The sequence below is a fragment of the Pinus tabuliformis genome, chromosome 7 (genome assembly GCF_031772625.1).
Source record: "Pinus tabuliformis cultivar Carrire ecotype Pingquan chromosome 7, CPIR1, whole genome shotgun sequence".
NCBI classification, from domain to species: domain Eukaryota; kingdom Viridiplantae; phylum Streptophyta; class Pinopsida; order Pinales; family Pinaceae; genus Pinus; species Pinus tabuliformis.
In genome coordinates this window covers 1,677,741,104-1,677,753,699 of record NC_142293.1, presented here as the reverse complement: position 1 = coordinate 1,677,753,699, position 12,596 = coordinate 1,677,741,104, and the positions used below count along the sequence as shown (strand labels likewise).

The following is a 12,596-nucleotide window of genomic DNA, read 5'->3' as shown; positions in this document are numbered from 1 at the left end:
GTTGTTGCGACAGCCTGTGGGTGTATCCGAGGGGATCTTAGATACAAGATCAGTGTCATTGACAGAGAGGGGACAAGTGGCCAGGAAGAGTGATTCTTTTGGTACTGCCAACAGACTCAGTTGGTATCATGTCACATTGATAGATGCTCATGAGTGTGACAGGACTCCTCAGAGCATGATTGGTCATGACAGGTTCTCAGCTCAGTTTTCATGTCAGATAGCAGGACAGGCTTCGGGGCCAGAGGGAGCAACTACAGATACTGAGATGGGCTTGGAGATAGATCCAGGTAGGGGAGGTTCTTCCAGAAGTACCTCTCTCGCTAAGAGGAAGTGTTGAAGTTTGTAGCTCAAGCAGGTACTTCTACACAGGCCTTGTGTCTAGGTAGGCAGAAGTCACCCACATATCACCTTAGAACACTTGCTCTAGGTTGAGAAAGTTGTTGATGTAACTTAACCTAAGTTTAACTTAGGAAAAACACATATTAATATGTTGGCTTATTGAGCTAAAATAAAACTTATAAAAAGTAATGTATTTACTTTAATGAATAAGTTTAAATCTTAACCGTTGATCTCAAGTGAGGCGAGATCTAATCTTGGTCATCAATCAATTTGGAATTAGGGTTAGGGTTAGGATTAGGGTTTTGGATCAATATAAATTTATAAAGGCAAGGCTAAGGTGAGGAGAAGACACAAAACAGTGGCACTACCCTCACGAGGAGGAGTGTGATACTTTAGTGTGTCGAGTCCAAGGAAGGTGCAAGGAGCAGCTAGGGAGACAAATCCAGATCAGCCAAGGAAGATCAGAGCACAAATCTAGGGCTTGATCAGGTGGATAACTCCAAGTTTATTGTCGTATATGTAATTCCCCAGTTGGGCCATCATCCCAAGACGGAAGCCCAAGTAGGTTCTGAGTTTTTAATTAATGAAGAACTTATTTGTTGGGTAGAAATTTGTTTGCAATTCATGTGATTCAGATCGAAATTTGCTTTCACTGAATTTTATGTGTTAGGAACTTAGTTGTGTATTTGTTCAGTAATTCATTGTTGGGAATTAAATATTAGGTGTTGGGTTCGAGTAAAATTCTAACAAGGATCATGGTTTTTGATCTTCATCCATGTGAGCATTTTGGAATGATATTAGTCTTCTTATCTGACAAGATGGGATTGAAATAACTGATTGACAATGAGGCTTATAGTTTTAAATCCTATCAATCAAGCATGTACAAGCAAACCTAAGCAACAGCCAAAAACAGAGCCTCAAGCCTGAACCAGAATCAAAGTTGTAGCAAGAGTCAAAGCTATGATCGTGATTCAGTTTGTGGTCATCTTCAAACCGACATCAGTTTGTGGTCATCTTCAAATCGCCATCTGAGAGCACTTCCAATCAGCAGAAGGCAATAACTTCTTGCCAAATTTGGAAATGATCCAAGAACCGTTGAGCCTTGGAGCCATGTTCTAACAGTTTGTGGTCAAATTCAAACCACCATTTTCAACAGTTTGTGGTTATCTTTAAACCATCATTAGGGAGCGCTTCCATTTCGCAGAAGACATAAGCTTCTAGCTAGATTCGAAATTGTTCCAGGGACTGCTTCAAGCAAAGTTCCAGAGTTGGTGGTCAACCTTAAACCACCATTGGTAGAAGACTTTGGCTTCTTCTACACAGTTTGAGTTCGTGGTCAGCCTTACACCACCACTGGTAGAAGACTTTGGCTTCTGCTATCCATTTTGTTTGTGTTATTCCTTAAACCACCAGATTCAAGAAGCACATTCAGCCATTAGTAGTTGTCCTCATTTCTCTGCTTGGACTCACTAACACCCCTTCGGATTAAGAGAGGGAATGTTGGACACCTAATCTGTTAGGATTATGGTGTGGAATGTGAACAGTTACAGGGAGTCCAGAAGACCTCGGAAGTTGAATCCAATGGTCAGAACAATTTCTTTATATCTGTATCATCTTTGATGAAATATCAATTCACACCTATTCATTTATTCATACTAGCACAGTGCAACAATTTTAGCTGGGGCTGAGATGTTTAAGAACTAAACACCCATGCTGCTCTGAACAGGCTTTGGAAAATTGCAGCCTCTGGTAGACTTTGAAAACTGCGATAATTCTTGATTCTCTCAGAAGATCAAGTCCAATGATAAGGACTGAACATGACGCAATACTGTTCAAGATTTTGAAGATAAGAAGAATATAATACTGGAGAAAATCACTAGCTTCAAAAAGGAATATGACGTCATAGTTTAAGGACAGAACCAGTGTGTTGGGTATCCTGTTCGTCAAAGCTTCTCTTGAGTAACTGAAATGCATATAGGATAATAATAAATACTAAGCTGTGATATTTGTACCGTTGTCTTTCCTTATAAAAAGGAACACAAATAATCATGGAATGTTGACAGATATGTATATACAGACCAGAATTCACATATGATTTTTTAGCAGTTGTTTATAAGTTGGAAAAGCATATGTCTGTCACGTTCTAGTCTAGTCACAACTCGGAGCAGTTATTGTGACAATAACCCAGCCTCAAATCCTGGAAAGCATGCTCCTCCCTAGCTGTGGCTATTGACTATATTGAATATTGTTGGTGTAGCCTTAGGCAGATCATTGTCTGGCATTGGCAAGGTAACAACAAACCCTATTCTTCACTTAAGTGTGTGAATGTCCATAAGAAGGATTTCCTTTTTTAAAGTTGGAAAAGTGTGGTACCTATGCTAAGCACTGCACTTTCCCAATCTTCCACTTTGATCCATTTGACTTTGCTTGAATCTGCCTGCATGACAAAGAACTCTAAATTTAGCTATCTAAAATAACAGAAAGCAGCAAAAAGAGTTGAAATCTGAAAGAAAAATTAAATAATGGTTGGTACACATTAACATGAGATGAATTAACAGTGTCACAAAAAGATGCCTCGTATTTATGTTGTTCTTACTATCTAACAGTTAATTTCTAAAATATCTATACGGAAAAGTCATTATAACAAAAATAAATAGTACCCATGAATTCACAAAACATTTATACTCTGCTCAGGTCAAATATAGACATAAAAATATTCCATGATCTACCTTAGGATAATTTGTAACATATAGATAAGAGATACCTTATCAAGAGTGTAGTCCTTCATTTTCTCACATAGCCCATCCAAGAGTTCCACAACCCTCAGTTCACTAACTCTGAATACATACCAACTCATGCATAGTCAATAAAAGGTTGTCAACTCTTATTCATATTACAATGCACACCACACACTAATTTATAAGTCCAAAATTCACATAAAGAAGGCCATGCCCAATGATATACCCATCCCTTTCACTGATTTACAGAATCAAAATTTGGACAATATAAACATCATCAGAATTGAAATTTTACAGTATTCACTATCAAGACTCAAAAGGAACCAAAGGGGGAAAAAAAGTACCAGAAGCACATTGCCAAAGACTTGAAAGACATCCGTTCAGAGAATACATACAAACTAGAAAGAAAGGCAGAAATTACATTGATGTCAACAAATGACCAAATTAGGTCAAAGGTACACAGAAGTACATCAAGTGACTTGCAATGCAAGAGTGCCTAAGGTATCCCCTGAAAAGCAAAGATAAGAAAATTTCATTAATGTCCAAGTAACGACCACAAAAGTAGTCAAAGGGACTGCAGATTACAAGGATGTCATTACAAAATAAGAGTACAAAAGGTCTCCTATAAAAGGCAAGATGCAGAGGCATGAAAAACCCTTGACCCCAAGCACAAAGATCAGCTTCGAGGTGCAGATGCATAGAAGTTGAAGATTCAGGAATATGAAGAATCAGAAGTGAGGAGGTAGGTCTATCATGGAGTAGACCCATCTCTCCTAACATCTGAAGCTGAATGAAGAAAGCTTAGTATGATGTCCCAAGGGAGAATTGGTGGAATGCTTGGACTGTCCGTTGCGTTATTGTTTGGAGGAGGCCGTTCACCACTAAGGTTTGGCAGATCTCATTCATTCGCCTACGAAGGTCCCTGATTTGGCCATGTTGCTATAATATTGTGGGATAGGAGGTCCCATGGGCCCACACTGATCTGGAGTTCAAAGCTATGCTGATATCGGTATATCTCTTAGTGGCCCTAGCTGAGGGTAGCACCTTGTAGAAGGAAGTGATGTGCTGGGGAAGGTCTAGCCAAGTAGGAGGCTAAAGACTATGGACTTGGAGCACCTTTTGCTCTTCCTTGTGATTGAATGACAAGTGAGTAATTGTGTCCTTGAGAAAGGCAGAGTGCCTCCTTATATAGGCTTCTTGACCATGACTTGAGGCCGACTTGATATTGCTTCTAGGCCGACTCGTTCTTAGTGATCGTTGATTGCTTTATTGAAGGCCGACTTGTTGGAGGTGCATTGGATTGGTCTTGGAGGATCTTTAGACTTTTTACAATGACTCAAACACATATGTAACATGCCCAAATGGGTCTTTAATACATGACATTGACTCATTTGACTTTCTGACTTAATGACCAAACCTAATAGCTCACAATGGGAGCTTGATCTACAAAATAAAATTCCTTGAACATAAAACCCATGCCTCAAGCATAACAAAATAATTTTATTTTTCTTCTTTTCATTAATTACATAAAATCATGATTACACATGTCATTATGAAGACCGAACCTAGTTGCATATTTCAACACTCCCTCTTAACTATTCATAATCCATACAAGGTACTTGGACATTCTCAATCTGAAGAATTCTCATAAGTGTTGAGCTTCAAAACTGCCCTTTCCTTAGCAACTTTTCTCCTCCCTTTTCTTTGTTTTTCCATGAAGAAAATGCATCCCTATCATCAATAACCGGTATACATTGCCTTAAGGAGAACATTTTAGTGATTTGCATGTTATACCTTTATGTTTGTTGTTTGAATAAGTTTTTGTCTTTTAGCTACAGAACGCAGCCTATTCTGCAGCTAATCGGTTGTTCCGCAGCTACTTCCATGCTTTTACAGGTTCCAGGTGTCAGGAGGATAAAATAACTACATGGGAAACTTGGAAAACATCATGGTATGGATCGTGTCCTATTCATCTAGCCCAGGTCAACAAGGAAGACTCTGGTCAAAGGAAAAGTCAAACGTAGAGACCTAAGGCAAACAGGACTCTGTTTTGTACACGTTTCACAGTGATGGGATCCGAAACAACTTCCTGAGGCCACGAACTTCATCAGCCATCTATGCAACCAAATCCAACAGCCATCACCTTAGATTTATGTCTCCAGCAACCGAGGAAGAGAATTCCGTGTACTTGTCTGCCTACGTGTTTTTGGTTGTAGCTTATTTTTCTCCATAAAACAGTGATATAATTTCTCTATAAATACTTGTGTGAAGAACACAGAACCAGTTCGATTTTGCTCATGTATTAAGCTCAGATCACCATTCTGTAATTTTGAAAACTCATTCTCTGTTTTTAATATGAAGACTATGTATTTCATGGATATCTGAAAGCGTTTGTTGGAGTGTTGATTAAGTACGCATAACTTGAGCAGCTGCAGAGGGCCCCTGCAGTGACTAAGGTTTCATTTCATTTTGTTTTGTCTTTTATAGTTGAACTGTAAATTCATTAAGTTTTTTATGATGTTTATAACCATTTGCTAATCTTGTTCATAATGCAATCTTTACCATTTTCTTACTAACGCAGAATAGCTTATTTGAAGTGCAGAATAGTTCTTTTTGTTTAATTTCTTTCTAGTATTTTATCAGTAGTTAGAAGTTGAATTCAGTAGTGTAGAGTAATTTATTTCATTTGTTGTTTCATTAGTCTTTAGGTTTTTAATTAAACTGATCAGTGCCATTACTGTCTTGCCATTTTATTACTAGTTCAGTGACTCATGATGTAGGTGAATGTTTCTAAAAAACCCTTCTAGTTGATGTTTCATCTTAAACTAAGTCGTTGAATACTTCACTAATGCAATGAGTCTTTTTTGCATTTTTGTATTTATTTTCTTAAAACAATGAAGTACATAATTTCTCAAAATTTTATCACAAGAAGGTTGTTCTCCCAAAATTGTGAAGCAAAGTAACTAAGCACTTCATTTAGTTTCCATAGTAGATTAGTTGCAATTTCATTTTCAGTCTTAGTATTTCATTTAGTTCTGTTTCCATAAATAGATAATTGCAATTCCACTTTCAGTTTTAGTTTTTCATTAGTTTTGTTCTTGTCATCGATTAGATACTAGTTGCAATTTCACTTTCAGTTTTCAGTATTTCATGTAGCCTTGTTCTTGTAATTGATTAGGCAGTAGTTGCAATTTCACTCTTAAGTTCTTTTAGTTCATGATTTGGAAACAATAATAAGAGCAGAAAAAGGAACTTTGTTTTCAATTTCTTGATTACAATTTACTTCCAATTATGGCTTAAAGCACTTTTAGTCCTCATTTTTAGATTTTTAGCAGTCTTTACAAAAGTTTAAATTAGGATTTTAACAGTCACATTGTAAAACATTAGGAATTAAAGGATCAAACCCCCAAAACAACATAAAACTCAAAAACAGTGAGGTAAGAAGGGTCATCTAGCACATATAGTGCACTACACTTCATCAGTTTACGAGACCCAGATTGATAATTTATGTAGAGCAATTTAGGACACTAAATTGACCAAAAATTTCGGCACCGTTGCTGGGGAAGTGTAACTAGGTAGCCTTATCTCTTACATTCATAAATAAAAAAAACAAAACAATGACATGCATAGAGAAAGAGACTCTAGGGGTAGATTTATAGCTAGGGGCAGAAGTTCGATTCCTACAACTCCACCAAGAGTTAGAAAAGAAACACCTCCATCCCAGATTCATACTCCCAGCCATAGGATTCCTGGAATTCAAGGGGCAGAAACTCAATCAGAAGATTCTCCTACATCATCCACCAAAACAGTCCTAGGAGAGAAAAAAATTTGAATCTCCAACCGCAGGGATAACCTTTTTCACCTCCACAGGAGAGCCTATTGTAGTTGAAAAATTAGGAATCCCTGGTGAGGAAGAAAAAGTAGAAACTCTCTCTCATTGTCCATTAATAGAAGAACCAGAGGAAGAGGGAATAACCTTGTAGGTTGAGCCCTATACTGAATCTGAAGAAACTATAATGGCAGAAGAATAACAAGATGGAGAATTCTCACTGTTTGGAAGAGGGGGTAGAGGAAAAGGTAGAGGAAACAATGGAGGAGGTAGAGGTAATAATGGAGGAGGCAGAGGAAATAGGGAAGTAGATAACTCATTTGGATTCCCTATAGTGGATGAGGAAACACATACAACAATGAAAAATATCTCACCATCTATCCTCCCAAGCTTCTATGGGTTGAGAAGTGAGGACCCTAAAATATTTTTGTTTGAGTTTGAAGTCTTGTGCAGAACTTATGATTATCTAGAGGACTCTCAAAAACTCAAATTGTTTCCCTCAACACTAAAAGGGGCTACCTTGAAATGGTTCATGGGGTTAGTCACTCAAACCATTAGAACATGGAATGACATGAAACACGCATTTTTGGATAGATATTTGGATTATTGTATGCCTACCAATCATAAAGATTAGGTGTTCAAAATGATGCAAAAAGAAGATGAAAACTTAGAGGATTTGCTTGAGAGATTCAACTATAATTTGAAAAGAGCAAAGATGAACAATTTAGATGAAGAAACTTTGAAAGCTCTTTTGTTAAAGGCCATTAGAGATGAATGGATAGATATCCTTAACATGATGGGGAAGGGAGATATCTCTCAACTTCCATTGAGTGACATATCAGAACTATGTGTTCATCTCTCAAGAGGGAAATCTAAAACAGGAAAAGGGCCGAGAGATCCTTCTCTTGTTAGAGCAAACAAATTTGCAACTGGATCTGTAAGTAGGGCAGAAATTGGAAATATGCTTGATGAGTTTAAAACTGACATTCTAGGGAGCCTTAGTGAGCAGCTAGACACCCTTAAAATTCAAAACAAGCAGAAAACAGAGGTTGATGCTTTAGCCATTTTTTGTCCAAAATGCAAAAAGAAACATGCTTTAAGGGAATGTCCTTTAGATGCAAAAATTGTAGAAACTTGTACGATTTGTTTAGAAAGTCATGAGACCGAGGGTTGTCCTTCAATCCCAGGTCTTAAGGCTGCCTTTCAAGAGGAAATAGTCCCAAATTATGCAGAATCTCTTTGTTTTGTTGCAAGAAGACCTTGGTAGGGGACACAAAATTAGGGATTTAACAATCCAATGTATCTTCAGCCCCCACCAAACTGGAATTCTTGGCAGCAACCTTGGCCTCAACCTCAATCACAGTATCAATCTCAACCGTGGGCACAAGGGGTACAAAATCCTTATGGGAGATTTGCCCAATATTACCAATATCCTCCATCTTATCAGAATTATCCTCCCCCACAAAATCAGCAACCACCACTTCAAAATCAAAACCTTCAACTTTCATTGCCATTTCCACAACAACCTGCACAACAAAGTCAAAATCCTCAACTCTTACTGCCATTTCAACAGAAACCAAATCAACTACCTGCCCAACCACTACCAAACCCCAACAATAAAAACCCTCAAAATGCTTACATGGTAAAAGGACAACAATTTCCAACTTACATGATTACTCCTCTAGATCTTAATGATGTTCAACTTAGATCTGGTAGGATATTAGAAAAGGAAAAACCTTCTATAGTTATTCAAGAACAAGACACTTCTGAGGAAGATTCTCTAAAAGTCAATAAAAGTTTTGAGGGAACATCCCTCCAAAACCAAAACATTGAAAAAGAAAAACAAAAAAAATCAATAAACACAACTCCTATCATTGAGCAACCATCGTCTCTACTTCTACACCTCCTTTTCCTGAGAGATTACAAATTGATAGAGGGGTAGAAAAACAGATCTTGTTGCCCAATTATGATTTTCTAGATGAATTAAAGAATGTCTTTATCAAAATTCCTTTGTTACAAGCCATTAGAAAAATCTCTATTCTAGCCAAGATAATAAAGGAGTCGAGCATCAAAAGACCAGGAAGAAAACCAAGAGAAACAAAAGAATTTCCCTGGTAGGAAAGAAAGCAAACATAATGATGGGAAAGATTGCCATGCAGAAATATGTGGATCCAGGAAATCCAATTGTCAAGACACATATAAATGGAATTGAAATTCCAAATACATTGATTGATTTAGGGGCAGCAATAAACATTATGAGTAGACAAACTATGGAGCAGCTTAAACTTCCTAACCTTCTTTATACACCTACTTTACTGCAACTTGCAAATAGATCAGTAATCAAACCAGATGGTGTACTAGAAGATATTTCAGTCTCCTTAGATTCTTGGGAATATCCTGTTGACTTCATGATTTTAACTCCCAAGAATAATCTAAGAGGACACCCATTCATATTAGGAAGATCTTGGTTGGCCACAGCTGATGCTTTTATTAGTTGTAGATCTGGTGATATGTATATTTCTGATGGTAATTCAACAAAGAAATTTACTTTGTATCCTCCAGCAAAAGCAATTACAAAAATAGATGACAAGGAATGGATTGATGATGAAGATGACATTCAACCTCTCTTTACTATTTCATAAATTAGTGAAGATAGTCAAATTTTGAATACATTGGAAAATTTTGAAACATCTTCAGAATATGATCATGCACAGTTTCAAGAAAAATCTAATGTTGAATACTTGTCATCTAGGCAGATGTCTCTCTATTCTATGGAAGAGTTTGTTAGCTCTACAATTGAAATTTTTCTAGGTAGGACATTGAACATAAACAAAAACTTGGAGAAACTACAACAAGATGAGCTAACCGAAATATTACAAAAACAGTCTGCTGCATTTGCATGGCAATACACCGACATGAAAGGCATTGATCCTAAGACTTGTATCCATCATATCTATATTGAGGAAAACAATAGACCAATTAGACAACCTCAGAGAAGAATAAATCCAAATCTTAGGGAAATTGTGAAAGAAGAGCTCCAAAAATTACTCAATGTAAACTTAATTTACCCAATTTCAAGTAGCCAATGGGTTTCTCCTTTAGTAATTGTGCCTAAAAAGAATGGTAAATGGAGAGTGTGCATTGTTTACCGAGAATTGAATAAAGCAACCCTCAAAGATCATTTTCCATTGCCCTTTATAGATCAAGCGTTAGATACATTAACAGGTAAAAAGCATTTCTCATTCTTGGATGGTTTTAGTGGTTATAATCAAATTCAAGGAGCACCTGAGGATCAGGATAAAACCACATTTACTTGTCCATGGAGAAATTTTGCCTACCGAATGCTTCCTTTTGGGTTATGTAATGCACCTGCAACATTCCAAAAATCAGTACTAGGAATTTTTTCTGATCTAATACATGATTGTGTAGAGGTATATATGGATGATTTTACAGTCTATGGAAACACATTTGAAGAAGCTTTGGAGAATTTGGAAAAAGTTCTTAAAAGATGTAAAGAAACAAACCTTTCACTAAGCCATGAAAAATGCTTTATGATATTTACAGAAAGTATTGTTTTAGGACATCATATTTCAAGAGATGGGATTAAAGTTGACAGATCTAAGGTTGAAGTCATCTTTAAGTTACCAATTCCAAATTGTCAAAAAGATGTTAGAAGTTTTCTAGGATTTACAGGATACTATAGAAGATTTATAGAAAACTTCACTAAAATAGCATCTCCACTCTTCAAATTGCTTACAAAAGATTGTGAATTCAATTGGAATCCTGATTGCCAACTAGCATTTGAAACCTTGAAAGCAAAAATTTCTGAAGCACCTATTTTAAGAGGTCCAAATTGGAAACTTCATTTCCATATTTCTACAGATGCTTCAGATACAACTTTGGGAGCTGTATTGGGACAAAAAGATTTGATTCCTTATGCCATTTACTATACAAGTAAGAATTTGACTCCCACTAAGTTGAATTATATTGTAACTGAAAAAGAATTCTTAGTTGTTGTTCATACGATTAACAAGTTCAGACACTATATAACAGGCTATGAAACCTTTGTTCATATAGATCACTCTACAATTAGATATTTGATGAATAAACCTATTACTAATGGTAGAGTTACAAGATGGCTTTTACTTTTACAAGAATTCAACATTACTGTGCTAGATAGACCTGGAAAACAAAACACAGTTGTTGATTTCTTGTCTAGGATTCAGAATATCAAAGAAGACTCTCCGGTTGAAGATAAGTTTCCTGATGAATATATCTTTGCAGTAACTACTCAAACTCCTTGGTTTGCAGATGTTGCTAATTACTTGGTTACAGGGAAGTTACCTTCACATTTGTTTCCTAGAGAGAAAAGAAAGATTATTCAAGAAAGTGCAAGATATTCATGGATCACTAACGAATTGTATAAAACAGGGTCAGATCTTATGATCAGAAGGTGTGTCAGGGAAGATGAGATGCCTGATATTTTCAAAGCATGTCATGATGAGCCGTGTGGTGGACACTTTGCTGACAAAAGGACAGCCTATAAAATCCTTTCTTTAGGATATTATTGGCCATCCATCTTCAAATATGCTAAAGAATATGTCAGAAGGTGTGACAGCTGCCAAAGGGTAGGGAAACTTGCTCCCTCAAATGAAATGCCATTACAAACTCAGATACTTATCGAACCCTTTGAAAAGTGCTTTAGACTTTATTGGACCAATTAATCCTCCATCTAAGCAGAAAAAGTATATATTGGTATGCACTGATTACGTCACCAAATGGGTAGAAGCTAAAGCATTACTTTTTGCTAACGAAAAATCTGTAGTTAATTTTCTTTTTGAGGACATATCCACTCGTTTTAGTGTTCCAAGAAAAATTGTGACAGATCAGGAATCTCAATTCACATCCAACATGATGGAAAAGCTTATGGAGGAGTACAAGATCAAACATAGGAAATCTACTCCCTATCATCCACAAGCAAATAGTCAAGTGGAGTCTACAAATAAAGTGATTGAAGGAATCCTCACCAAGACTGTGCATCTACATAGAATAGATTGGGCAGAAAGGCTTCCTGAAACCTTATGGGCCTATAGAACTACATGGAGAAACACAACAGAACATACACCCTATGAACTTGTTTATGGGAAACAAGTCTTGTTCCCTATAGAGTTCCAAGTCAAAACTTTCAAGATGAAAATCCAGTTGGGGATGGATTTATCAGAAGCTCAAAAGCATAGACTGAAGCAATTGAATGAACTAGATGAAATCAAACAAGAGGCTTTTCAAAGCACTGGTTTAGTCCAACAACAGAGGGCTAAATGGCATAACAAATATATCAAGGAAAAGAGGTTTCAAGAGGAAGATTGGGAACTATTATTTGATTCAAAGTTTAAAGATTTTCAAGAGAAGTTTCAAACTCATTGGCTTGGGCCATATGAAATTGAAAAAGTCTTCAGTAATGGAGCAGTGAGGATCAGAACAATAAATGAAAGTCAAACTCCTCTTCTTGTGAATGGTCATAGATTGAAAATATATCAAAAACTAATATCAAAGGAAGAGTTCATCAAGATCTTCCAGAACAATTCTGAAATGAAGTTAGTGAAGAAGAATCCTTCTTCTCCACCAACTTAGTTTTTGTTTTTCGTATCTACGAAAAACAAAAGAAAATTGTATAAGGTTGAAAACCAATC

The 12,596-nt window shown here is 36.6% G+C and overlaps 1 protein-coding gene across 1 annotated transcript in view; it reads right to left on the bottom strand.

The window, feature by feature from the left end:
- Window positions 1-12,596, bottom strand: part of LOC149254899 (uncharacterized) — a 207,310-nt gene that overhangs the window by 76,341 nt on the left and 118,373 nt on the right. Inside the window, exons 4-5 of the mRNA XM_089457141.1 lie at window positions 3,104-3,176; window positions 2,713-2,776 (exon numbers count right to left, since the gene is read on the bottom strand). Coding sequence (XP_089313267.1) covers window positions 2,713-2,776; window positions 3,104-3,176 — 137 coding nt within the window. The remainder of the gene's footprint in view (window positions 1-2,712; window positions 2,777-3,103; window positions 3,177-12,596) is intronic.